A 27,087-nucleotide genomic window follows, 5' to 3' on the forward strand; every position below is an offset into this window, starting at 1 on the left:
TCTGAATGTTTGTCCCTCACATAGCACTCCAGAACACTCCTGCTGTGGTCTGAAAGTTTGTCCCTCACACAGCATTCAAGAACACTACTGTTGAAGTCTGAATGTTTGTCCCTCACAAAGGATTCCAGAACACCCCTACGAGGGTCTGAATATTTGTCCCTCACATAGGATTGCAGAACACTGTTGGTGGGTTCTGAGTGTTTGTCCCTTACATAGGATTCCAGAACACTGCTACAAGGGTCTGAATGTTTCTCCATCACATAAGATTCCAGAACACTGCTGCTGGGGTCTGAATGTTTATCCCTCGCATAGGATTCCAGAACACTGCTGCTGGGGTCTCAATGTTTGTCCCTCAGAGAGCATTCCAGAATAATCTTGCTGTGCTCTGAATGTTTGTCCCTCATGTAGGATTCCATAACACTCCTGCTGTGGTCTGAATGTTTGTCCCTCACATAGGACTCCAGAACTCTCCTGCTATGGTCTGAATGTTGGCCCCTCACATAGCATTCCAGAACACTGCTGCTGTGGACTGAATGTTTGTCCCTCACATAAGATTCCAGAGCACTGCTCCTGGATTTTGAGTTTTTTTCCCCTCACATAGGATTCTAGAACACCCCTACGAGGGTATGAATGCTTTTCCCTCACATAGGATTCCAGAACACTGCTGCTGGCGTCTGAATGTTTGTTCCTCACATAGGATTCCAGAACACTCCTGCTGTTGTCTGAATGTTTGACACTCACATAGGACTCCAGAACAATCCTGCTGTGGTTTAAATGTTTGTCCCTCACATAGGATTTCAGAATGCTTCTGCTGTGTTCTGAATATTTATCCCTCAAATAGGATTCCAGAGCACTGCTACAAGTGTCTGAATATTTCTCCTTCACAATGGATTCCAGAACACTCCTGCTGTGGTCTGAATGTTTGTCCCTCACATAGGATTTCAGAACACTCCTGCTGTGTTCTGAATGTTTGTCTCTCACATAGGACTCCAGAACACTCCTGCTGTTGTCTGAAAGTTTCTCCCTCAGATAGCATTGAAGAACAATGCTGCTGGAGTCTGAATGTTTGCCCCTCACATAGGATTCCAGAACATTCTTGCGATGGTCTGAATGTCCCTCACATATGATTCCAGAACATGTCTGCTGTGGTCTGAAGGTTTGGGTCTCACATAGGATTCCAGAACATTTCTGCTGTGGTCTGAATATCCCTGACATAGGATTCCAGAACACTGCTACAAGGGGCTGAATGCTTGTCTGTCTCATAACACTCCAGAACACTGCTTAGAGGGTCTGAATGTTGGTCCTTGACATAGGATTCCAGAACACGGCTACGAGGGTCTAAATATTTGTCCCTCACATAGGACTCCAGAACAATCTTGTTGTTGTTTGTATGTTTGTCTGTCACATAGGATTCCAGAACACTGGCTGGGGTATGTATGTCCCTGATATAGGATGGCAGAACGCTGATACCAGGGTCTGAATGTTTGTCTGTCATACAGCATTCCAGAACACCGCTATGAGGGTCTGAATGTCTCTCCCTCACAAAGGATTTCAGAGCACTGCTGCGAGGGTCTGAATGTTTGTCCCTCCCATAGGACTCCAGAACACAGCTGCGAGGGTCTAAATGTCTGTCCCTCATGTAGGATTGCAGAACACTGCTAGGAGGGTCAGGATGTTTGTCCTTCATGTAGCATTCCAGAACACTGCTGCCGTGGTCTGAAAGTTTCTCCCTCACATAGGATTCCAGAACACTGCTACGAGGGTCTGAATGTTTGTCCCACACCTGGGATTCCAGAACACCTCTGCTGGAGTCTCAACGTTTATCCCTCACATATGATTCCAGGACACTGCTACGAGGGTATGAATGTTTGTCCCATACATAGGATTCCACAACACTGCTACGAGGGTCTGAGTGTTTCTCCCTCACATAGTATTCCAGCACTCTTCTGCTGGTGTCTGAATGTTTGTACCTCACATCACATTCCAGAACACTGCTGCTGGGGTTTGAAAGTCTGTCCCTCACATAGAATTCCAGAACACTGGTGGGAGGGTCTGAATGTATGTCTCTCCAATGGGATTCAAGAACACTGCTCCAAGGCTCTAAATATCTCTCACTCACATAAGATTCCAGCACACGGCTACGAAGTTCTGAATGTTTGTCCCTCACATAGGATTCCAGAGCCCTTCTGCTGTGGTCTGAAAGTTTGTCCCTCACATAGGATTCCAAAACACTGCTGCAAAAGTCTGAATCTTTCTCCCTCACATGGGACTCCAGAACACTCCCACTTGTGTCTCAATGTTTGTCCCTCACATAGGATTCCTGAACACTGCTACAAGGGTCTGAACGTTTGTCCTTCACAAGGGATTCCAGAACACTCCTTCTGTGGTCTGAATATTTGTCCCTCACATAGGATTTCAGAACACTCCTGCTGTGTTCTGAATGTTTGTCCATCACATAGGACTCCAGAACACTCCTGCTGTGGTGTGAATTTTTGTCCCTCACATAGCATTCAAGAACACTGCTACAAGTGTCTGAATGTTTGTACCTCACATGGGATTCCAGGACACTCCTGCTGTGGTCTGAATGTTTGTACCTCGCATAAGATTCCAGAACACTCCTGCTGTGGTCTGAATATTTTTGTTCATCACATAGGATTTCAGAACACTCCCACGAGGGTCTGCATGTTTGTCCCTCAAATTGGATTCCAGAACACTCCTGCAGTGGTCTGAATATTTCTCCCACACACAGGATTCCAGAACACTCCTGCTGTGGTCTGAGTGTTTGTTCCTCACATATGATTCCAGAAAACAGCTACAAGGGTTTCAATGTTTGTCCTTCAGACAGGATTACAAAACACTCCTGTTGTGGTCTGAATATTTGTTCCTCACATAGGATTCCAGAACACTGCTGTGAGGGTCTAAATATCTGTCCCTGACATAACATTCCAGCACACTGCTACAAGGTTTTGAAATGTTTGTCCCTCACATAGGATTACAGAGCACTCCTGCTGTGGTCTGAATGTTTGTCCCTCACATAGGATTCCAAAACACTGCTGCAAATGTCTGAATCTTTCTCCCTCACATGGGACTCCAGAACACTCCTACTGGTGTCTCAATGTTTGTCCCTCACATAGGATTCCTGAACACTGCTACAAGGGTCTGAACGTTTGTCCTTCACAAGGGATTCCAGAACACTTCTTCTGTGGTCTGAATATTTGTCCCTCACATAGGATTTCAGAACACTCCTGCTGTGTTCTGAATGTCCATCACATAGGACTTCAGAACACTCCTGCTGTGGTGTGAATTTTTGTCCCTCACATAGCATTCAAGAACACTGCTACAAGGGTCTGAATGTTTGTACCTCACAAGGGATTCCAGAACACTCCTGCTGTGGTCTGAATGTTTGTACCTCGCATAAGATTCCAGAACACTCCTGCTGTGGTCTGAATGTTTGTTCATCACATGGGATTTCAGAACACTCCTGCTGTGGTCTGAATGTTTTTGTTCATCACATAGGATTTCAGAACACTCCCACGAGGGTCTGCATGTTTGTCCCTCAAATTGGATTCCAGAACACTCCTGCAGTGGTCTGAATATTTCTCCCTCACACAGGATTCCAGAACACTCCTACTGTGGTCTGAGTGTTTGTTCCTCACATACGATTCCAGAAAACAGCTACAAGGGTTTCAATGTTTGTCCTTCAGACAGGATTACAAAACAGTCCTGTTGTGGTCTGAATATTTGTTCCTCACATAGGATTCCAGAACACTGCTGCTGTGGTCTGAATATGTCTCCCTCACATAGGATTCCAGAACAATCTTGCTGTGGTCTGAATGTTTGTCCCTCACATAGGATTACAGTACACTGCTGCGAGCGTCTGAATGCTTGTCCTTCACATAGGATTCCAGAACACTGTTGCTGGGTTCTGAGTGTTTGTGTCTCACATAGGATTCCAGAAGAAGCTACAAGGGTCTGAATGTTTGTCCATCACATACGATTCCAAAACACTGCTGCTGGCGTCTGAATGTTTGTCCCTCACATAGGATTCCAGAACACTGCTGCTGGGTTCTGAATTGTGTTCTTCAGATAGCATTCCAGAACACTCCCACTGTGGTCTGAATGTTTCTCCCTCACATAGAATTCCATAACACTCCTGCTGTGGTCTGAATGTTTGTCCCTCACATAGAATTCCTGCTATGGCCTGAATGTTTGTCCCTCACAAAGCTTTCCAGAACACTGCTGCTGTGGACTGAATGTTTGTCCCTCACATAGGATTCCAGAACACTACTCCTGGATTCTGAGATTTTTACCCTCACATAGGATTCCAGAACACTGCTATGGGTATGAATGATTTTCCCTCACACAGCATTCAAGAACACTGCTGCTGGGGTCTGAATGTTTGTCCCTCACATAGCATTCAAGAACACTGCTATGAGGGTCTGAATGTTTGTCCCTCACATAGGATTCCAGAACATTTCTGCTGTGGTCTGAATGTTTGTCTGTCACAGGATTCCAGAACACTGCAGCTGTTGTCTGAATGTCCCTGACATAGGATTCCAGAACACTGCTACTAGGGTCTGAATGTTTGTCTCTCACATAGAAGTCCAGAACACTGCTTCAAGGGTTTGAATGTTGGTGCCTGACATAGGATTCCAGAACACTGCTAAGAGGGTCTGAATGTGTGTCCCTTACTTAGGATTCCAGAATACTACTACTGTGGTCTGAATGACTGTCTGTCACATAGGATTCCAGAACACTGAGGCTGCGGTATGAATGACCCGATATAGGATGGCAGAACGCTGCTACCAGGGTCTGAATGTTTGTCTGTCACACAGCACACCAGAACACTGCTTCAAGGGTCTGAATGTTGGTCCTTCACATAGCATTCCAGAACACTCCTGCTGTGGTCTGAATGTTTGTTCCCCACATAGCATTCAAGAACAATGTTGCTGGAGTCTGAATGTTTGTCCCTAACATAGGATTCCAGAACACTGCTATGAGGGTCTGTTTGTTGGTCCCTCACGTAGGGTTTCAGAACACTGCTGCTGGGGTCTGTATGTTTGTACCCCACATTTGATTCCAGAACACTGCTACGAGGGTCTGAATGTTTGTCGCTCACATAGGATTCCAGAACATTCCTGCAATGGTCTGAATGTCCCCCACATAGGATTCCAGAACCCTGCTACTGTGGTCTGAATGTTTGTCTGTCACATAGGATTCCAGAACACTGTGGCTGGGCTCTGAATGTCCCTGACATAGGATTCCAAAACAGTGCTACGAGGGTCTGAATGGTTGTCTGTCACAAAGCATTCCAGAACACTGCTACGAGGGCCTCAATGTTGGTCCCTCACATAGGATTCCAGAACACTGCTACAAATGTCTGAAGGTTTCTCCCTCACATAGGATTTCAGAACACTGCTACAAGGTTCTGAATGTTTGTCCCTCACTTAAGATTCTAGAAAACTGTTACGAGGGTCTTAATGTTTGTCCCTCACATAGGATTCCAGAACAGTCGTGCTGTCTTTTGAAAGTCTGTCCCTCACATAGGATTTCAGAACACTGCTACGAGGGTCTGAATGTTTTTCCCTCACAGAGGATTCCAGAACATTCCTGCTCGGGTCTGAAAGTTTGTCCCTCACTTAGGTTTCCAGAACACTGCTGCTGTGGTCTGTATGTTTGTCCCTCACAAACGATTCCAGAACAGTCCTGCTGTGGTCTGATTGTTTGTTCTTCACATGGGATTCCAGAACACTGCTGCGAGGCTCTGAATGTTTGTCCTTCACATAGGATTCCAGAAGCCTTCTGCTGGTGTCTGAATGTTTGTCCCTCATCTAGGATTCCCGAACACTGCTGCGAGGGTCTGAATGTATGTCCCTTACATACGATTCCAGAACATTGATGCTGGGGTCTGAATGTTTGCCCTTAACATAGGATTTCAGAACACTGCTCCTGGGGTCTGAATTTTTGTACCACACATAGGACTACACAAAACTGCTGCTGGAGTCTGAATGTTTGTCACTCCCATAGAATTTGAGAACACTGCTGTGAGGGTCTGAATGTTTGTCCCTCACAAGGGATTCCAGAATACTGCTGCGAGGGTCTAAATATCTGTCCCTCACATAAGATTCCAGCACACTGTTATGAGCTTCTGAATGTTTGTCCCTCACATAGGATTCCAGAACACTGCTAAGAGGGTCTGAATGTTTGTCCCTCACATAGGATTCCAGAACACTCCTGCACGGGTCTGAACGTTTGTCTTTCACATGGCATTCCAGAACACTCTTGCTGTGGTCTGGATGTTTGTCCCTCACATAGGATTCCAGAACATTTAGGCTGGGGTTTTAATGTTTGCCCGTAACAGGATTTCAGAACACTGCTCCAGGGGTCTGAATGTTTGTCCCTTACATACGATTACAGAACACTGCTGCTGTGGTCTAAAGGTTTGTCTGTCACATAGGATTCGAGAACACTCTGCCTGGGGTCTGAATGTTTGTCCCTCACATAGGATTCCAGAACACTGCTGCTGGGTTCTGAATGTTTGTCCCTCACATTGGATTCCAGAACATTGCTACGAGGGTCTGAATGTTTGTCCCTCACATAGGATTCCAGAACACTCCTGCTGTGGTCTGAAAGTCTGTCCCTCACATAGGATTCCAGAACACTCTTGCTGTGGTCTGAAAGTTTGTCCCTCACATAGGATTCCAGAACACTCCTGCTGTGGTCTGAAAGTTTGTCCATCACATAGGATTCCAGAACGCTGCTGCTGTGGTCTGAATGTTTCTCTGTCACATATGATTCCAGAACACTGCGGCTGGTGTCTCAATGTCCCTGACATAGGATTCCCAAACAGTGGTACGAGGGTGTAAATGGAGTCTGTCACATAGCATTCCAGAACACTGCTACGAGTGTCTGAATGTTGGTCCTTCACATAGGATTCCAGAACACTGCTACGAGAGTCAGAATATTTGACCCTCACATAGGATACCAGAACACTCTTGCTGTGGTCTGAATGTTTGTCTCACAGAAAGCATTGCAGAACACTCCTGCTGTGGTCTGAATGTTTGTCCCTCACACAGGATTCCAGAACACTGCTACGAAGGTCTGAATGTTTGTCCATCACATGGGATTCCGGAACACTCCTGTTCGGGTCTGAATGTTTGTCTCTCACGTGGGATTCCAGAACACTGCTGCTGTGGTCTAAATGTCTGTCCGTCGCATAGGATTCCACAACACTACAAGACTCTGAATGTTTTTCCCCCACAAAGGATTCCAGAACACTGCTGCTGTTGTCTGAATATTTGTCCCTCACGTAGGATTCCAGAAGCCTCCTGCGAGTGTCTGAATGTTTGTCCCTGACATAGCGTTCCAGAAGACTCCTGCTGTGGTCTGAATGTTTGCTCTCACATAGGATTCCAGAACATTCCTGCTGTGGTGCGAATGTTTGTCCCTCACGTAGGATTCCAGAAAACTGTTATGAGGGTCTGAATGTTTGTCTCTCACATAGGATTCCAGAACACTTCCACGAGGGTCTGAGTGTTTGTCCCTCACGTAGGATTTCAGAACACTCCTGCTGGGGTCTGAATGTTTGTCCCTCACACAGGATTCCAGAACACTGCTATGAGGGTCTGAATGTTTGTCCCTCACATAGGATTCCAGAAGACTCATGCTGGGGTCTGAATTTTTGTCCCTCACATAGGATTCTAGAACACTCCAGCTGTGGTGTGAATGTTTGTCCCTCACATAGTATTCCAGAACACTGCTATGAAATTCTGAATGTTTGTCCCTCACATAGGCTTCCAGAACACTGCTAAGAGAGTCTGAATGTTTGTCCCGCACTTAGGATACCAGAAAACTACTATGAGGGTCTGAATGTTTGTCCCTCACACAGGATTCCAGAACACTTCTGCGAGGGTCTAAATGTCTGTCCCTCACATAGGTTTCCAGCACAATGTTATGAGATTCTGAATGTTTGTCCCTAACATGGGATTCCAGAGCACTCCTGCTGTGCTCTGAATGCTTCTCCCTCACATAGGATTCCAGAACACTGCTACGAGGGTCTGAATGCTTATCCCTCATATAGGATTCCAGAACACTCCTGCTGTGGTCTGAATGTTTGTTCCTCACATAGGATTCCAGAACACTCCTGCCGTGGTCTGAATGTTTGTCCCTCACATAGGATTCCAGAACATTCATGCTGGGGTCTCAATGTTTCCCTTAACATAGGATTTCAGAACAGTGCCCCTGGGGTCTGAATGTTTGTCCGTCACATGGGATTACAGAACACTGCTGCTGGAGTCTAAATGTTTGTCAGTCACATAGAATTCCAGAACACTGCTACGAGGGTTTGAATATTTCTCCCTCACCTAGTATTCCAGAACACTGTTGCAAGGGTCTGAATGTTGGTCCGTCATATAGGATTCCAGAACACTCCTGCTGTGTTCTGAATGTTTGTTCCTCACATAGGATTCCAGAACACTCCTGCTGTGGTCTGAATGTTTGTCCCTCACATAGAATTCTGGAACACTGCTACAAGGGTCTGAATGTTTGTCCTTCACATACCATTCCAGAACACTGCTGCCGTGGTCTGAATGTATGTCCCTCACATAGGATTCCAGGACACTGCTACTAGGTTCTGAATGTTTTTCCCACATCTAGGATTCCAGAACACTTCTGCTGGTGTCTCAATGGTTGTCCCTCACATATGATTCCAGGACACAGCTATGAGGGTCTTAATGTTTGTCCTTCACATAGGATTTTCCAGAACACTCTTGCTGTGGTCTGAATGGTTGTCCCTCACATAGGATTCCAGAACACTTCTGCCGTGGTACGAATGTTTGTGTCTCACGTAGGATTCCAGAACACTGCTACGAGGGTCTCAATGTTTGTCCCTCACATAAGATTCCAGAACACTGCTGCTGGGGTCTGAATGCTTATCCCTCACATACGATTACAGAACACTGTTGCTGGAGCATGAATGTTTGTCCCTTACATAGGATTCCAGACCACTGCTGCTGGGGTCTCAATGTCTGTCCCTCAAAAAGGATTCCAGAACACTGCTACGAGGGTCTGAATTTTTGTCCCTCACTTAAGACTGAAGAACACTGCTTCAACGGTCTAAATGTCTGTCCTTCACATATGATTCCAGAACACTGCTACGAGAGTCTGAATGTTTGTCCTTCACATAGCATTTCAGAACTGCCATGGTCTGAAGGTTTGTCCCTCACATAGTATTCCAGAACAATGCTACGAGCGTCTGAATGTTTGTCCCTCACATAGGATTCCAGAACACTTCTGCTGGTGTCTGAATGTTTGTACCTCACATAGGATTCCAGAACACTGCTACGAGGGTCTGAAAGTTTGTCCCTCACATAGGATTCCAGAACACTGCTGCTGGGGTTTAAATGTCTGTCCCTCACATAGAATTCCAGAACACTGCTGCGAGTTTCTGAATGTTTGTCCTGCAGATGGGATTCCAGAACACTGCTGTGAGGGTCTAAATATCTGTCCCTGACATAATATTCCAGCACACTGCTACAAGGTTTTGAAATATTTGTCCCTCACATAGGATTCCAGAACACTCCTGCTGTGGTCTGAATGTTTGTCCCTCACATAGGATTCCAGAACACTCCTGCTGTGGTCTGAATGTTTGTCCCTCACATAGGATTCCAGAACATTCCTGTTGTGGTCTGATTGTTCCTCACATAGGATTCCAGAACACTGCTACGAGGTTCTGAATTTTTTTCCCTCACATAGGATTCCAGAATACTGCTTCCAGGGTTTGAATGTTTGTCCATCACATAGGATTCCACAACACTACTGCTGGGGTCTGAATGTTTGCCCCTCACATAGGATTCCAGAACACTCCAGCTGGCTTCTGAGTGTTTGTCCCTCACATAGGATTCCTGAAGACTGCTGCTGGTGCTATAGTTGTTGCGAGTGTCTGAATATTTGACCTTCACCAAACACCAAATATCCTGGCCCTTTAGTCTTGGACTTTCCAGCCTCCAGATCTGTGAGTAATAATCTCTGTTGTTTATGAATTACTCAGTCTAAAGTATTTTGTTATAGTAGCCTAAAGAGACTAAGAGAGCATCAACTGCCCTGTCACCTCATCACCACATTACTGAAGCTATACTAACAGCAGTCACTTTTAGTGGGTACTTCATGCATGAGAATAAAGGGAAAAAATTGCAAGGCATACTAAAATCCAACAAAAGAAAAAAATACAATTTGTGTCAACAGAGCAAGCTTCAGAAGCAGACAAAAATGTGATTTTGGAATTTTTTTTAAACCTCTGGAGAATATGCTAAGGGCCTAATGAATGAAGTAGACAGCATTCAAGTGTATATGGGTAATGTAATCAGAAAGACAGACATCGTAAGAACCTTCAACAAAATGTAGTGATAAAAAATGTGGTAAATAACTGAAGAATACCTCTGATGGCTTATTAGTAGACTGGACTCAGCTGAGTAAAGAATCTCTGAGCTTGAGGATTTATCATCAGAAACTTCGAAAACTAAAGAAAAGAAACACTGAAAATAACAGAAGATGATATCCAAGACTGCGGGACAACTACAAAAGGTGAAACAGAGTAATGAGAATACCAGGAGGAGAAGAAATACAAGAAAGTTCTGCAACAACCATGTCTGAGAACTTCCAGTATTAATGTCAGACACCAAACCAAAGATCCAGGAAACTCCGAGAACACCAGGAAGAATAAATGCCAACAACCTACACTTGGACATATAATTTTCAAACTATATGAAATAAAAGATAAAGGAAAACTCTGAAAGAAACCAGAGGTGGGGCAGAAAACACCTTACCTACAGAGACACAAAGATAAGAACTGCATTCAACATTGCAGTAACTGTGAAAGCAAGAAGACAGTGAAATGAAAAATTCAAAATGTTGACAGAAAAAACCCCACCAACCTAAGTTTCTGTACCCACTGAAACCACCCTTCAAAAGTGAAGGAGAATTAAGGCCTTCCTCAGAAAAATAAAAATTCAAGAAACTTGTTGCCAGGAGACCTGTCTTGCAAGAAATGTTAAATGAAATTCTTTAGAGGGAAACAAAAGATATATAACTGAAACCTGGATCAACATTTTTTTAAAAAAAGAGCATTAAAGAAAGAATTGTGGTACAATAAAAACCTATGTATTTATTCTTAATTGATCTGACCAAGCAGTTCATAGACAATGACAAATATGCACAGATAGATTATGTATGCTTATACACAAGTGAAATGAGTAACACTAATACAAGGAATGGAATGGAAGGATGAGAGGGAGGAATTGTGGTAGAATAAAAACATGTATTTATTCATAATTGATCTGACCAATAAGTTTGTAGGTAATAATAAATACACACAGATAATGTATGCTTATACACAAGTGAAATAAGGAGCAATAATACAAGGAATGGAATGGAAGGATGGGAGGGAGGAATCAGGTGTTTTCTTTGTTAAGCAGGTAGTCATCAGTGAAGTGGGATGTTATCTGAAAGTGGACTTGAATTGGTTGTAAATGTATATTGAGGAATTAGGTGTGTTCTTTGTTAAGCAGGTAGTCTTATTTGTGGGATAGTGGGATAGTGTTATTTGAAAGTTGACTTGAATTGGTTGTAAATGTTACTGAGGAATTAGGTGTTTTGTTTGTTAATCAGGTAGTCTTATTTGTGGGATAGTGGGATAGTGTTATTTGAAAGTGGACTTGAATTGGTTGTAAATGTATATTGCAAATTCCGTGGCAACTAGTTAAAAAAAGTTTTAAAAAGAGAAGTACATGCTAAGAAAGACAGGGAAAATGCAGTCACCTAAAATCATCAATGAAAACTGCAAAAGGCAGAAAAAGAGTGGTAGACAAAAGAATGAAGACTGAGGAGAATGAATAGAAAACAGTAACAAATATAGTAGATATTAACCCAATGATATCAATAATCACTTTGAATGTTAATGGCATGAACGTACCAATTCAAAGATAGAGATCGTCAGAGTCTATCAAAAGACAGACACATCTTGTTTAACTGCACTTTGCTTTATTCTGTTTTATGACCATGTTTTTTACATATTGAAGGTTTGTGGCCACCCTGCAATAAGCAGGTCTCACTGGCACCATTGTTCCTACAGTACGTGCTCACTTCACGTCTCTGTGTCACATTTCGGTCATTCTCACAGTATTTTAAGCTTTTTATTATTGAATCTGTTATGGTGATCTGTAATCAGCGATCTTTAATGCTACTGTTGTCATTGTTTGGGAACCACAAATCACACCCGGATAAGACAGCAAACAATTGACAAATGCATTTGTTCTGACTGCCCCACCAATGGGCCATTTCTCTTTCTCTCTCTTTTTCTTAGGATTCTTTTTATTAATATTAAAATGTGGCCAATTAATAACCCTACAATAGCATCTATATGTTCAAGTGAAAGAAGAGTTGCATGTCTGTCACTTTAAACCAAAAGGAAGAAATAATTAAGCTTAGTGAGGAAGCCAGGCTGTAAGCAAGACAGACCAGTAGCTAGACCTCATGCAACAAACACTTAGCCAAGTTGTGAATGCAAAGGAAGTGTTCTGGAAAGAAATTTAAAGTACTACTCCAGTGAACACATGAATGATAAAAAGCTAAACAATCTTGCTGCTGTTATGAAGAAAGTTTAATTGGTCTAGACAGAAGATAAAAAATAAAAAACATTCCATTAAGCCTAAGCCTAACTCTCTTTTTACTTTTTTTCTTTGTTTTTGAGACAGAGTTTCATTCTTCTTGCCCAAGCTGGAGTGCAATGGCGCTATCTTGGCTCATCGCAACCTCTGCCTCCCAAGTTCAAGCCATTCTCCTGCCTCAGCAACCCGAGTAGCTGGGATTACAGGCATGCGCCACCACGCCTGGCTAATTTTTTGTATTTTTAGTAGAGATGGGGTTTCTCCACGTTCGTCAGACTGGTGTCGAACTCCCGACCTCAGGTGATCTGCCCGCCTCGGCCTCCCAAAATGCTAGGATTACAGGTGTGACAGCCACCGCACCCAGCCTCTCTTCAATTCTATGAAGACTCAGAGAGGTGAGGCAGCTGCAGAAGAAAAGTCTGAAGCTAGAAGAGCTTGTTTCTTGAGGTTTAAGGAAAAAAGTCATCTCCATAACATAAAAGCACAAGATAAAGCAGCAAGTACTGATGGAAAAGCTGCAGAAAGCTATCTAGAAGATAACTGATTAAGATGGCTACACTAAACAGATTTGCAATGGAGACAAAACAGCCTTCTACTAGAAGGAGATGCCATCCAGGATGTTCCCAGCTAGAGAGGAGTTGATGCCTGTCTTTAAGGCTTCAAAGGACATGCTGACTCTTTTGTTAAGGGCTAATGCAGTTGGTGACGTTAACTTGAAACCAATGATGATTTACTATTCTGAAAATCCAAGGGCCCTGAAGAATTATGATAAAACACAGCTCTGCCTGTACTCTACAAATGGGAACAAAGCCTGGATGACAGACTATCAGTTTACAAATATGGTTTACTGAATATCTTAAGCCCACTGTTGACACCTACTGCTCAAGAAATAAGATTCCTTTCAAAGTATTACCACTCACTGACAATGCCCCTGGTACTCAAGGGCTTTTACAGAGATGTATAAAGAGCTGAATATTGTTTTCATGCCTACTAACCCAACATTCATTCTGGTGCCCTTGGATCAAAGAATAATTTCCATTTTCAAGTCTTATCACTTAAAAAATATGTTTCATAAAGCTATAGCTTCTATAGAAAGTGATTCCTTTTATGGATCTGGGCAAAATAATTGAAAACCTACTGGAAAGGATTCACCATTCTAGATGTCATTGAGAACATTCATGATTTTAAAAAGATCAAAATAGCAACATTAGGAGAAGTAGGGGTGGGGCTTGGTGGCTCACGCCTGTAATCCCAGCACTTTGGGAGGCCAAGGCACGTGGATCATGAGGTCAGGAATTTGAGACCAGCCTGGCCAACATAGTGAAATCCTGTCTGTACTAAAAACACACAGAAAAATTAGCTAGGCCTCCTCGGGGGTGACTGTAATCCGAAATACTTGGGAGGCTGAGGCAGGAGAATTGCTTGAACCTGGAGGTGGAGGTTGCAGTGAGCTGAGATCACATCACTGCACTCTAGCCCAGGCAAGACTTCATCTCAAAAAAAAAAAAAAGAGAGAGAGAGAAGTTGGGAAGATTATTCCAACCCTCACAGATGACACTGAGGGGTTCACGACTTCTGTGGAGGAAGTAACTGCATATATGGTGGAAATAACAAGAGCACTAGAATCAGAGACAGAGCCTGAAGATGTGGCGAGACTGCAGCAGCCTCCAGAGAAAACGTGAGTGGATGAGTTGCTTCCACGGATGAGCAAAGAAAGTGGTTTCTTGAGATGAAATCTACTCGTGGTGAATACAGTGTAAACATTGTTGAGATGACAACAGATTTAGAATAAACTTAGTTGGTACAACAGAAGGAGGGCTTGACAGGATTGAACCCAGTGATTTACAATAATACATAAACTTAGTTGGTACAGCAGTACGAAGGTTTGACAGGATTGAGTCCAATTTTGAAAGTTCTACTGTGGGTAAAAAGCTATCAAACAACATCGTATGCTACAGATAATTCTTTTGTGAAAGGGAGAGTCAATTGACACAGCACACTTCAATGTTGTCTTATTTTAAGAAATTGCCACAGCCACCCCAACGCTCAGCAGCTACCACCTTACATTAAGGCAAGACCCTTCATCAGCAAGAAGACTGAAACTTGGCCAGGTGCAGTGGCTCACACCTGTCATCCCAACACCTTGGGAGGCCAAGGTGGGTGGATTGCTTGAGCCCAGGACGTCAAGGTAACATTGCAAAACCCCATCTCTACAAAAAAAAAAAAATACAAAAATTAGCTGGACATGGTGGCATGCACCTGTAGTCCCAGCTAGTCAGGAGTCTGAGGTGGGGGTTTGATTGAGCATAAGGTTGAGGCTGCAATTACTCCAGCCTGAGCCACAGAGTAAAACCCTGTCACACACAGAAAAAAAGATTGCAGCTTTCTGAAGCCTCAGATGACTGTTAGTACTTGTTAACAATAAAGTATTTGTAAATTAAAGTGTGCACACTTTGTAGACATATGCTATTGCACACTTTATACAGCACAGTATAAACATACTTTTACATGCACTGGGAAACAAAAAGAAATTGTGTATCTCACTTTATTGCAGTGGTATGGAACCAAACCGACATATATCTCTGATGCATGGTCGTCCTGTATTTTACACTTAAAAAAAAAACTTAAGAGGGTATACATTAGGTGAAATGGTCATCTCATTTTTTTTTTTTTTGAGATGGAGAATCGCTCTGTTGCCCAGGCTGGAGTGCAGTGGCACGATCTCGGCTCACTTCAAGCTCTGCCTCCCGAGTTCACACCATTATCCTGCCTCAGTCTCCCGAGTAGCTGGGACTACAGGAGCCTGCCATCACGCCCAGCTAATTTTCTGTATTTTTAGTAGAAACGGGGTTTCACTGTGTTAGCCAGGATGGTCTTGATCTCCTGACCTCGTGATCCACCTGCCTTGGCCTCCCAAAGTTCTGGGATTACAGGCGTGAGCCACAGCTCCCGGTCTCATTTTTTAAAAAGGGTGAGAATGAGAAATATATGGGGAGTGATGGCCAAGTTTACGGCATTATTTGTTGTGATGAGTCCTGGGGCGAATACTTACCTCTAAACTCATTAAGATGTATATATTCGGTGTCACACGCCTGTAATCCCAGCACTTTGGGAGACCGAGGCAGGTGGATCATCTGAGGTCAGGAGTTCGAGACCAGCCTGACCAACATGGTGAAACCCTGTCTCTACTAAAAAAAAATACAAAAATTAGCCGGGCGTGGGGGCACACGCCTGCGATTCCAGCTACTCAGGAGGCTGAGGCAGGAGAATTGCTTGAACCCGGGAGGTGGAGGTTGCAATTAGCTGAGATCGTGTCACTGCACTCCAGCATGGGCAACAAGAGTAAAACCTCCGTCACACACACACACACACACACACACACACACGGATATATTAAATATGTGTAATTTTTGTATGTAAACCACACCTTTGTTTTATTTTATTTTATTTCTTTTGAGACAGAGTCTCGCTCTGTCACCCAGCCTGGAGTCCAGTGGTGCAATCTCGGCTCACGGCAAGCTCCACCTCCCAGGTTCACACCATTCTCCTGCCTCAACCTCCGGAGTAGCTGGAACTACAGTCACCCGCCACCACGCCCGGCTAATTTTTTGTATTTTTAGTAAAGACGGCATTTCACCGTGTGAGCCCGGATGGTCTCGATCTCCTGACGTGATCTGCCTGCCTCAGCTTCCCAAAGTGCTGCGATTACAGGTGTGAGCCACTGCGCCCAGGCAATTTTTATTTTTTTGAGACAGAGTCTCACTCTGTCACCCAGGCTGGAGTGCAGTGGCACTATCTTGGCTCACTGCAACCTCTGCCTCCCATGTTCAAGCAATTCTCCTGCCTCAGTCTCCCGAGTAGCCAGGACTACAGATGCATGCTATCATGCCTGGCTAATTTTTTGATTTTTAATAGAGATGAGGTTTCACCATGTTGGCCAGGCTGGTCTCAAACTCCTGACCTCATGTGATCTGCCCACCTCAGCCTCCCAAAGTGCTAGGATTACAGGTGTAAGCCACTGCACCTGGCAATTTTTAAATATATATAATTAAAAATTAATAAGATACAGGTATTCCCAAGTTTCCATTTTGTTATATGCTTATTATTCTTTATCTTTATGTCAGGTTGCTGTGTCAATACACTTAGGAGATCATAGTTTCTAAATTGAAATACATATAAACATGTCTGAAATTTTTTCTTTTTTTTTTTTTTTTTGAGATGGACTCTCATTCTGTCACCCAGGCTGGAGTGCAGTGGTGCAATCTCAGCTCACTGCAACCTCCGCCTCCCAGATTCAAGTGATTCTCCTGCCTCAGCCTCCAGAGTAGCTGGGATTACAGGCACCTGCCACAGCACCCAGCTAACTTTTATATATTTTTTTCTATTTTTATTAAAGACAGGGTTTCACCATGTTGGCCAGGCTGGTCTCCAACTCCTGACCTCAGATGATCCACCCGCCTCGGCCTCCCCAAGTGCTGGGATTACAAGTGTGAGCCATTGTGCCTGGCCTGGAATTTTTTTCTAAAATTTACATTTCTGAGTTAAGAATGCTTAAAATATTATAAAAACAGAAGCTCAATTCATTATGTGTTCCATTAATTACCTTTATTAAAAACAACGCAATTAGATTACAATAGGACAAAAAATGTTTAAGCAAATGAAAACAAAACCATGACATACCCAAACTCAGGAGGAGGCAACAAAGGCATCGCTAAAGGGAAGCTTACAGCTGCAGATGCTTAAATTAAAAAGAAGAAAGATCTCAAACCCATGCTAAAGGGAAGCTTACAGCTGCAGATGCTTAAATTAAAAAGAAGAAAGATCTCAAACCCAAGCTAAAGGGAAGCTTATAGTTGCAGGTGCTTAAATTAAAAGGAAGAAAGATCTCAAATCAATAACCTAACATTACACCTGAAGGGGAAAAAAAAACTAATGACAAACCTAGCAAAAGGAAGAAAATAACAGATTAGAGCAGAGATAAGGAGAACAAGACCAGAAAAAAAAGGAAAAAAACCCATTGAGTTTGTTTTTTTAAAGATCAATAAAAATTTTAAAACTCACATCTATATTAAGAAAAAAAGAGAAATCTCAACTACTAAAATCATAAATAAAAGAGGCGACAGTACAACAGATGCCACAGAAATGAAAAAGATTACAAGAGACTAATGTGAGCAACCATATGCCACAAAACTGGGCAACCTAGAATAAATTTATAAATTCCTAGAAACACAAATCACCATACTGCATCACAGAGAAATAAAAAATCCAAAGAGACCTGTAACTAGTAAGAAGATTCAACCAGTAATCAAAAACCCCCCCAAAAAGAAAATTCCAGGTCCAGATAACTTCACTGGAGAATTTTACCAAACATTTCAAGAAGAATTAATGCCAATCCTCTGCAAAATACTCCAAAAATGTTCAAAAACCAGAAGGGGATATTCCAATCCATTCTATCAGGTCAACATTTATCTGGTTCCAGAGCCAGATGAACACCTTTTGTAATAAAAACACTCAAAGAATTAGTAATATATGGAAACTCCTCAGTAAATAAAGATCGTACATGAAAAGCTCACAGCTAACATCATACTCAATGGTGAAAAACTAAAATCTTTTCCTCTAGGATCAGGAATAAGATAGCAACATCTCTTCCTGCCACTTCTATTCACCACAGTACTGGAATTTCTACTCAGAATAATTAGGCAAGAGAAAGTAATAAAAAGCATGCAATTTGGAAAGGAAAAAGTACAAAATTTTGTTCACAGACAACAGGATGTAATGTGTAAAAATCCTGAAATTCCACAAAATACTGGTAAAATAATGAAATTCAACAAAGTTTCAGGATACAGTAACACACACAAGTCAGTTGCATTTCTATAAACTAACAATGAACAATCTGCAAATAAAATTAAAAAAAATGAGGCCAGGTGCAGTGGCTCACACTTGTAATCCCAGCACTTTGGGAGGCCAAGGCGGGTGGATCACCTGAGCTCAGGAGTTCATGACCAGCTGGGCCAATTCCATCTCTAATATAAATAGTAAAACTCTGTCTCTATTAAAAATACAAAAATTAGCTGGGCGTAGTGGCAGACACCTGTAGTCCCAGCTACCTGGGAGGATGAGGCAGGAGAATTGCTTGAACTTGAAAGGTGGAGGTTGCAGTCAGCTGAGATTGTGCCACTGTGCTCCAGCTTAGGAAACAGAGTGAGACGCTGTCTCAAAAAAAAAAAAAAAAAGAAAGAAAGAAAGGAAAGAGAGAGAAAGAAAACAAATAAAAGAAAGAGAAAACAAAAGAAAAGAAATTTTTTAAAAGAATGACATTTGGCCGGGTGCGGTGGTTCATGCCTGCAATCCCAGCAGTTTGAGAGGCCAAGGTGGGCAGATCACCTGAGGTCACAAGTTCAAGACTAGCCTGGTCAACATGGAGAAACCCTGTCTCTACTAAAAATACCAAAAAATTAGCTGGGCGTGGTGGCGCGCACCTGTGATCCCAAGTACTTGAGAGGCTGAGGTTGGAGAATTGCTTGAATAAAGAAGGCGCAGGTTGCAGTGAGCTGAGATAGTGCCACTGCACTCCAGCCTGGGAGACAGAGCAAGACTCCGTCTCAAAAAAAAAAAAAAAAAAAAAAAAGAATTACAACAGCATTATACAAATTAGAAATAAGCTTAACCAAGAGGGCAAAAGATTTGAACACAGAAAACTACAAAACACTGTTAAAAGAAATTAAACACAAATAAATGAAAAGAAAAGCTGGGTTTGCAGATTAGATGATTTCATCTTGGAATGATGTCAACACTACTTGAAGTGACCTAGATTCAATACAATCCTTATAAAGATTCCAATGACATTTTTGATAAACAGAAAAACCTATCCTAAAATTCATATGGAATCTCCAGGGCCCATGAATAGCCAAATCGATCTTGAAACAGAACAAAATTAAAGGTCTCAAAACAATTACAAAACTGCAATAAGCCAAAAAAAATGTGGTCATGGCATAAAGACACACTTGACACACTTATGGACCAACACAACAGAGACCTCAGAAACCAACCCTGGCATATATGGTCCGATGATCTTCCACAAGGATGCCAAGACCACTCAATGGCAAAGGACAGTTTCTTCAACAAATGGTGTTGGGAAAATTGTATATCTACATGCAAAACAATGAAGTTGGACTCTTACCTTATACCATGTTAAAATTTATTCAAAGTGAATTATAAACCTAAATGTAAAACTAGAACTATCAAACTCCTAGGGAAAACAAATTTGGAAAATGCTTTATGACGATGAATTTGTCAATAATTTTTAGGATATGACATTAAAAGCTCAGGCAGTAAAAGCAAAAATATATCAAACGTAAAAACTTATGTACCTCAAAGGTCACAACCAACAGGGTAAAAGGAAAACTGTAGAATAAAAGAAAATACCAGTTGAGTGTCCCTTATTAGAAATGCTTGGGATGTGTTTCAGATTGTGTGATATTTGCATTATTCTTAGTGGTTGAGCATCTTGAATTCAAATACCTGAGTCTGAGATGCTCCAATAAGAATTTCCTTTGAGTGTCATACTGGCACTCAAAAAGTTTCAGACTTTGGAGCATTTGGGATTTCAGATTTTTGGATCAGAGACATTCAACCTATAGTTGCACATCATGTATCTCATAAGAAGTGAACATTCAGAATACGTAAAGAACTCCTACAGAGAGAATACCAGAAGCAGAGAGGAGCAAACACATTTTCACACTAGGGCACCTCCTATCTCTCCTGGATTCCAATTAGGGCAGAGTAAGTGCTAGTTCTCTGCCAATCCAGGATTAGGCCCTGCAGCTGCAGTGAAAATAATCACAGAAGAAAACTAAGAAATAAAAAATGGAGAAAGTGAAACATCAAACTAAAATTACTAGAAACCCCCAAGAAGAAGGAAAAAGAAACCAAGAAAACAGAAAAACAATCAAACCAGTTAATTAAACCTTGGCATGACCAGAATATCAGAGTTTCCTAAAGGAGTGGAAATTTATTGACTTGAAGAGGATTTATTGATTACTGATTTGAAGAGGAAGAAAAACCACGAATGGTCTAAAGCAGAAGCCTAGTGTGTGAAGAAGTCAGTAGGGTGAAAACAAGAGCTGGCCAGAATGTCCACAGATGGTGACAAGCTTGCAAAGCCTTTACTAGACTACTCATGAGGCTAACTAGAGGCCAAGGAGCCAACACTGCCCCTGTCTTACAGACAGACCCTACACAGGATTCCCAGATATACATGGAAGGACAACATCTTATCAGGTCCTCTCTGTGCAGATGTGGTTATCATTCCAAATAATGAGCTCCAGCCCCAAGACTGTTCCATTCTCAATTGCTTTGAGTGGGCAATGTAGGCTCTCCACACACGAGCTACATGTAGGTTCCTTGGGTACCCAGATGGGAGCCGTGAAACACAAACCCTCCATGGTCAGGTCCGTATCTGTTTCCTGCCTTTTTCCCAGCAATCCCCAGGCCCCAGCAGCGGTGGTCTACCTCTGCTGATTCCCATTCAGAATCTAAACTTAGAAACAATTATAACCTAGACCCCAATTCTACCTGAAAGTAACAGAATAACATAATCTATACCCTGCAGCATGACTGTTTGCCCAACGTAATGAGGATGAACTGAGAGATAATGAATGATCATGACCCTGGCCCAAGTAATGAGAATGAACTGTGAGATAAATGAATGATCATGACAAAAAACCCCGCTACAACCCAACAACAAAATAAAGTGATTAAAAAATGGACAAAGAACATTTATCCAAAGATGCAAAGATGATATACAAATAGCCAACAGATACATGAGATATATGAGAAGATGTGTAACATCACTAGTCATTAGAGAAATGCAAAAAGAAACCACAATGGGACATCACTTCAAACCCAACAGAAAGTAACAAGCGCAGGTGAAACTGAAACCCTTGAACACTGTTGGTGGAAATATGAACTGGCTCCTCAAAAAAAAATAAAATAAAATGACCATATGATCCAGCCATCCAACTACTACAGAGACAGACATAACTCCCTGAGAGTTATGTGCTGAGGGACTGTGAGAAAACTATGGCCACAACATGGAAACTGAAAGGGCACTGCACCATCTCAGGGATCTGCCTAAGGAGACATCTGGGAAGAACATGGAAAGTGCTACCAGCCTACCCTAACTGTCACTGAATAAATATGACAGGAGAGGGACATGATCTAAAGAAGGAAGTTCAGTTTTCAAACAAAATTTACAGAAAATATAAAGAAATAATTTCTTGTCTCAAAAGGCCAAAGAAAAGAAAAGAAAAGGAAAAAAAATTAAAAAGAAGCCATTGAATACCCTATTGACCATAAGAAAAAGGCAGAGAAAGTTGGTCAACGGCAACCCAGGCACTGAAGGAAAAAGAACATGGAGAATGACAAAAGCCCAGAGGGAGGAGTAAAAGGACACAAACGCTGTTCTCAGGGACAAGGACTGGGCGCCGTTCTCAGGGACCCGGACTGGGCACTAATCACAGAACTGTAACAGGCGCCCCATGGGAATGACCAACTGTTAGACGGGGCCTGTAGGGCAGCATCTCCCTCCTGCCTTCCACCAATAGCTTCTAAAGGGAAATGCCGACTGTTTTCACAGCAGTCCGCTCACTGCGGCTGAGTGTGCGGGCTCAGATGATAGGTCACAACAACCTGATTCAGTCCTCACTGTGGCTGAGTGCGTCAGGGGCAGATGACATGCCACCACAACCTGATTCAGTCCTCACTGTGGCTGTGTGTGGGGGGGCAGATGACAGGCCACCACAACTTGATTCAGTCCTCACTGCGGCTGAGTGTGTGTGGGTGCAGATGACAGGCCACCACAACCTGATTCAGGATTCAGTTGGGCTACCAGCCAGTGCCATAAGGAAAACCATTTTGGGACTCTTGAGAGGGGCAAAGCATAATTTGCATGTGGGAGAAACGTTAATAGTTTGTGGACAGAGGACAACCTGTGGTTTATTAAAGACTGCTGCAGGTTCCTACTATGCTTCTCATCAAGAGGTGGAATCTAATCACCTTCCCCCCCTTGAATCATGGCTGGTCTCAGTGATGAGTACGACTGGACAGTGTGGCAGGAGAGATGCTCTGGGACTTCTGAGGGATGATCATGAGAGACCTTACAGCTTCTGCCTGGGCCTCTTGGACACACGCCCTGGGAGAAGCCAGACAAACCTGACTACCTGACACTGCCAGACTGGGAGGAAGTCCGTGCTGGCCACAAAGAGAGGGCTCGGTGCCTGCTCCATGTCCCCAGCCACTAGAGTCCTTCTGGGTGCCTGCTTCACGTCCCCAGCCACTAGAGTCCTTCCAGATGAGACCAGGGACATCATGAAGCAGCCAACCCACACCGCCTTGTCCAGTGTCTTGACCCAGAAAATTGTGACATGTAAAAAGAATAAATTCCTGGTTGAAGCCAGTAAGGTTACTGGTACATTGTTACATTGCAGATAATTAAAACCGTGAAAAACTCATGAGAGATCACAAGTAAAACCTTGATCTGAAACATGGCATGTGGTGATTGAGTATTAGGTCAAAAATGCAAGAATGGAGCATAGTTAATACTTTACGTTAAAGCTAAAACTATAATTGCCCACTTAAAATTTTCAGTTAATTAGGTCGCCACTTTTTGTTCTTAACCAAGAAATCAACTAGTTTTAGTCCATAAACAGTTGGAACTGATGCACACATCCGTTTTTCCTTACTCATTTTAAGCAGCTATCTGAAATAGGAAGCGTAACATAATGTTTAAAGAATCTGAAAATATGACAGAAATGTTTAAACTATAAACATATATTGTAAATGTTAGCATATTGTTTACATTGCATATTAACATAAGCTAGAATCATTGACATAAATTTATATAAACAAAAGGTAGAAAATATGACAATGTTCTTCTTGTTTTTTGTCTTTGCATATTTCTTTATTGGCCCTTGTCAAACGTGACCCACTAACTCCTGAATGCTTTCTCTCTCCCCATGGATTCCTAAGGATGTCACCACAGTGCTGGTCAGATGCACAGGTCACAGGTGACTGAACCTCATCACCCCACAAACACACCCTTCAGGTTTTGCCAAGAATGACACTGTAAATATAACAAAGCTTCTGTGCTTGTTAGTGAACACCAACTCAGCTTCTCTCCTGTATTCGGAAATCAGGATGAGATGAAAACAACAAGCAGACCAGGCATGGTGGCTCAGGCCTGTAATCCCAGCACTTTGGGATGCCGAGGCGGGTGGATAACCTGAGGTCGGGAGTTCGAGACCACCCTGATCAAAACAGAGAAACCCCATCTCTACTAAAAATACAAAATTAGCCGGGCGTGGTGGCAAATGCCTGTAATACCAGCTACTCAGGAGCTGAGGCAGGAGAATTGCTTGAACCCAGGAGGTGGAGGCTGCAGTGAGCTGAGATCACACCACTGTGCTCTAGCCTGGGCAACAAGAGCAAAACTCTGTCTCAAAAGAAAAAAAATAAAAATAAAAGAACAAGGAAACAAAAGTAACAAGGCTTGACACCAGATGAGCCTGAATCTAAGCAAGAAAAGCCCAGAAGAAATCCCATTTTGGGTAACTGGCTTCATGGTAGTAATGCCATACACATAAGGGAAGAGAAGAGGATGTGGCTTTCACTTCGAATTTTTTGAGCTTAAGGTAAATTTGGATAGCTACAAAGAAGCATTCAACAGAGAGTTAAACCTATGATGGAAAGACTGAAGAGGTCCAAGCTGTAGAGAAACAGGACTGCAAACCACAAAGGGCTCAATCAGTCAAGGAGAACTGCAGGGTGAGATGAATAGGGACCAATGGAACATTTGGATAAGCTGTTGAGAAGAAAGGAGAATTCAGAGAAAAAGAACTGTCAGTGAGGTCATAATAGGAACTGTTACAGTGAACTAAATATGGCCTGGGAAGGACTCTGTACTTCTAGATTTGAGTCCCTGTGGACAAACTGCAACCTAACTTAATAGGTAGAAAGACTGAAAACCTAACTTAGGAGTATGCGCCTATAACAGTAGCTGAGTCCTGGCCAATCCCAACAGCCAAACTTCTGCCACTCACACACTGCTGAGTGTTCAGCTGTGTTCAAATAAGGCAAATGCTGAGCACTGTAACCAGTCCAGTTGTTTCTGGACCTCACTGCTGAGAACTGTAATGGACCCAGCTGCTTCTAGACCTCACTCCTCACTTCAGATTTTTGTACATCATGTTCCCTTTATTGTCTATAAATCTTCCACCATGTGTCTGTGCTGGAGTCTCATTGAATCTGCTGTGATTCTGGGGGCTGCCTGATTCGTGAATCATTCATTGCTCAATTAAGTTCCTTTAAATTTAATTCAGCTGAAGATTTTCTTTTAATAGATGGTGTCAGAAGTGGGATCTGTGGGAGCAGGACTGCTAGGGCCTCTGGAGCTATACTGTGGTGAGCAGTGTTGCTAAGGCTTCTAATGACCCCCGGAGTGCTGAGGTACAAGGAAGGAACCTGCAAGGACCCGTTTGTGATGGCAGCAGTGGCCCACGTGGAGCAGTTGCTATGGAGACACTGGCTGCAGTGGGGAGGAGTGGCTGGGGCTGTGTGCTCCTCAAAGCTGGTGGGAGCCAGGAAAGGGTGGGAGACCTGCCCCTTCTAAATTGTCAGGCAGGAGCCCCGCCCTCCCAGGCACAGCTGCAGCCATCCAGCCATGACTGCAAACCTGGGCATCTCTGCACTCTCAGAGGCCCAGCAAGCCCCCCTGCCCCGCAGGCTCAGTTGTACCTGGTCCCACCACCTGGCGTCTCTCCGCTCCCAGAGCCCACTCCAACTTCGGATCCAAGTTGAGGCCAAACCCGGGCACAGTCGCAACCCGGCCCGGTTTGTGCAAGCTCAGGGCAGTGCTGACATGCCAGCCCCCTGCCACCTCGGCCCCTCCAGACTTTGGGCACTGGCAAGCACAGGAGGGAGGCTGAGGTGGGGCTAAGTGTGGCTCAGCAGTGGCCGGAAGGCCCTCCTCAGCTCGAACGGCCTGGGCACTATGGGCACAGCTACCCACCATGCGTCTCCTCTCAGCTGCTGAGAGCTGAACAGACGTTGGGATGACCTGCCTGCAGAAAGGAGCTACCCACTGCAGGTCTCCTCTAAGCTGTATTGTGGCTCAATAAAGCACCTCTTCACCTTGCTCACCTTCTACTTGTCCACATACCTCATTTTTCCTGGACTCAGGACAAGAACTCGGGACCTGCCAACTAGCAGGGCTGAAAGAGGTGTAACATAAACAGGGCTGAAACGCGCTCCTTGCTTGCCAAATTGCAGGCAAGAAGAAGACAAGAGAGAAGGAGAGAAGAGCTGTGTCCCTTCAGGGAACACAGACCTAGGAGCTCCCCCAGCCAGGGCTGTGACACCTTCTTTGGGGCTCTGCAGGTCCTGCATCTCCAAGTTTCTGGGTGCCACTGCATTCCCTGATACCCACAGTGGAAGCTGTTTGCAGTTGGCCTGGTCCAGCTGCAGCCTCACAGGGAGCTGGCACCTGTGCCGGTGCCTGGAGCTGCCCACCCCACTGCAGCTGGCATGCTTGGCTGTGTGCAGTGGCCAGATCCCATGTTCGCTTGCTCACACACCCCTCACTGCTCTGTACCCAGCTCGCCCTTGGCAGGTGTGGGATCCAGACGACTAGCATGAGCCGAGTGGACAGAACTAACCCAGTGGGCCCGAGCAAAACACAGGTAAAGGCTCCACCAGCCAGAGGTTTCAGGCAGAAAAATGACACCTCAGGAATTTGTAACACTTGTGTCCTTTGACCTCTCGGAGCAGCTGGGGATCATGGTAAATTTTCTCTCGGATTTCAGAGCTCCATGGATTTGTGTTTTGAGCTCTGAGTTTCTTTGAGCAAATTTCTGTTCCAAACTGCTATCCAGTCATGACTGGCTGGATGTTTTAGAAGTTATGACAGAAACGGGACCGGGTCCAGGATCAGATTTGATCCAGTAGTTAACTGGCTTGAATCCAGTTCCAGTTAGAGGCCTCCTACATCTGACTGGGTCAGAAGGAAAGTGGTAGTAAATGACAATATTGGAAGGTTGTAACATTTAGCTTTTGAAAATTCACAGGGATTTTTGTGTTCTACCCCTTTGTTTCATTTTTCTCGCACGCTTAGGCAGGAAAAAAAAAAATCATTGGCTAAGTTAATGAAGGGAACCTGGGAGTAAAGCCAATATTTTAGGTAAAAATAGGATCCTTAATTTCTGGAAAACTAAGTTCCTTCTGGCTAATACATTAGGCCTGGGAAGCAGCAAAGTCTTACAGAAATGGCAAAATCTTACTAAAGATAACTTACAGTGGAACATTCCAAATGAATAATGACCTGAAGTGCATTTAAAAATGAGGGCTCCCAAATTAGTCTCATCTAGGGATG

General features: G+C 43.5%; 1 protein-coding gene across 1 annotated transcript in view; it reads right to left on the bottom strand.

The window, feature by feature from the left end:
* Positions 1–26,105, bottom strand: part of LOC743831 (zinc finger protein 717-like) — a 39,479-nt gene extending 13,374 nt beyond the window's left edge. Inside the window, 5 exon segments of the mRNA XM_063803750.1 lie at positions 1,170–1,783; positions 7,073–7,426; positions 22,875–23,065; positions 25,455–25,780; positions 25,879–26,105. Of these exon segments, the coding sequence (XP_063659820.1) occupies positions 1,170–1,783; positions 7,073–7,426; positions 22,875–23,065; positions 25,455–25,780; positions 25,879–26,105 (1,712 nt within the window).
* Between the last annotated feature and the right edge of the window lie 982 nt (positions 26,106–27,087).

Source organism: Pan troglodytes, chromosome 22 (genome assembly GCF_028858775.2).
Source record: "Pan troglodytes isolate AG18354 chromosome 22, NHGRI_mPanTro3-v2.0_pri, whole genome shotgun sequence".
NCBI classification, from domain to species: Eukaryota; Metazoa; Chordata; class Mammalia; order Primates; family Hominidae; genus Pan; species Pan troglodytes.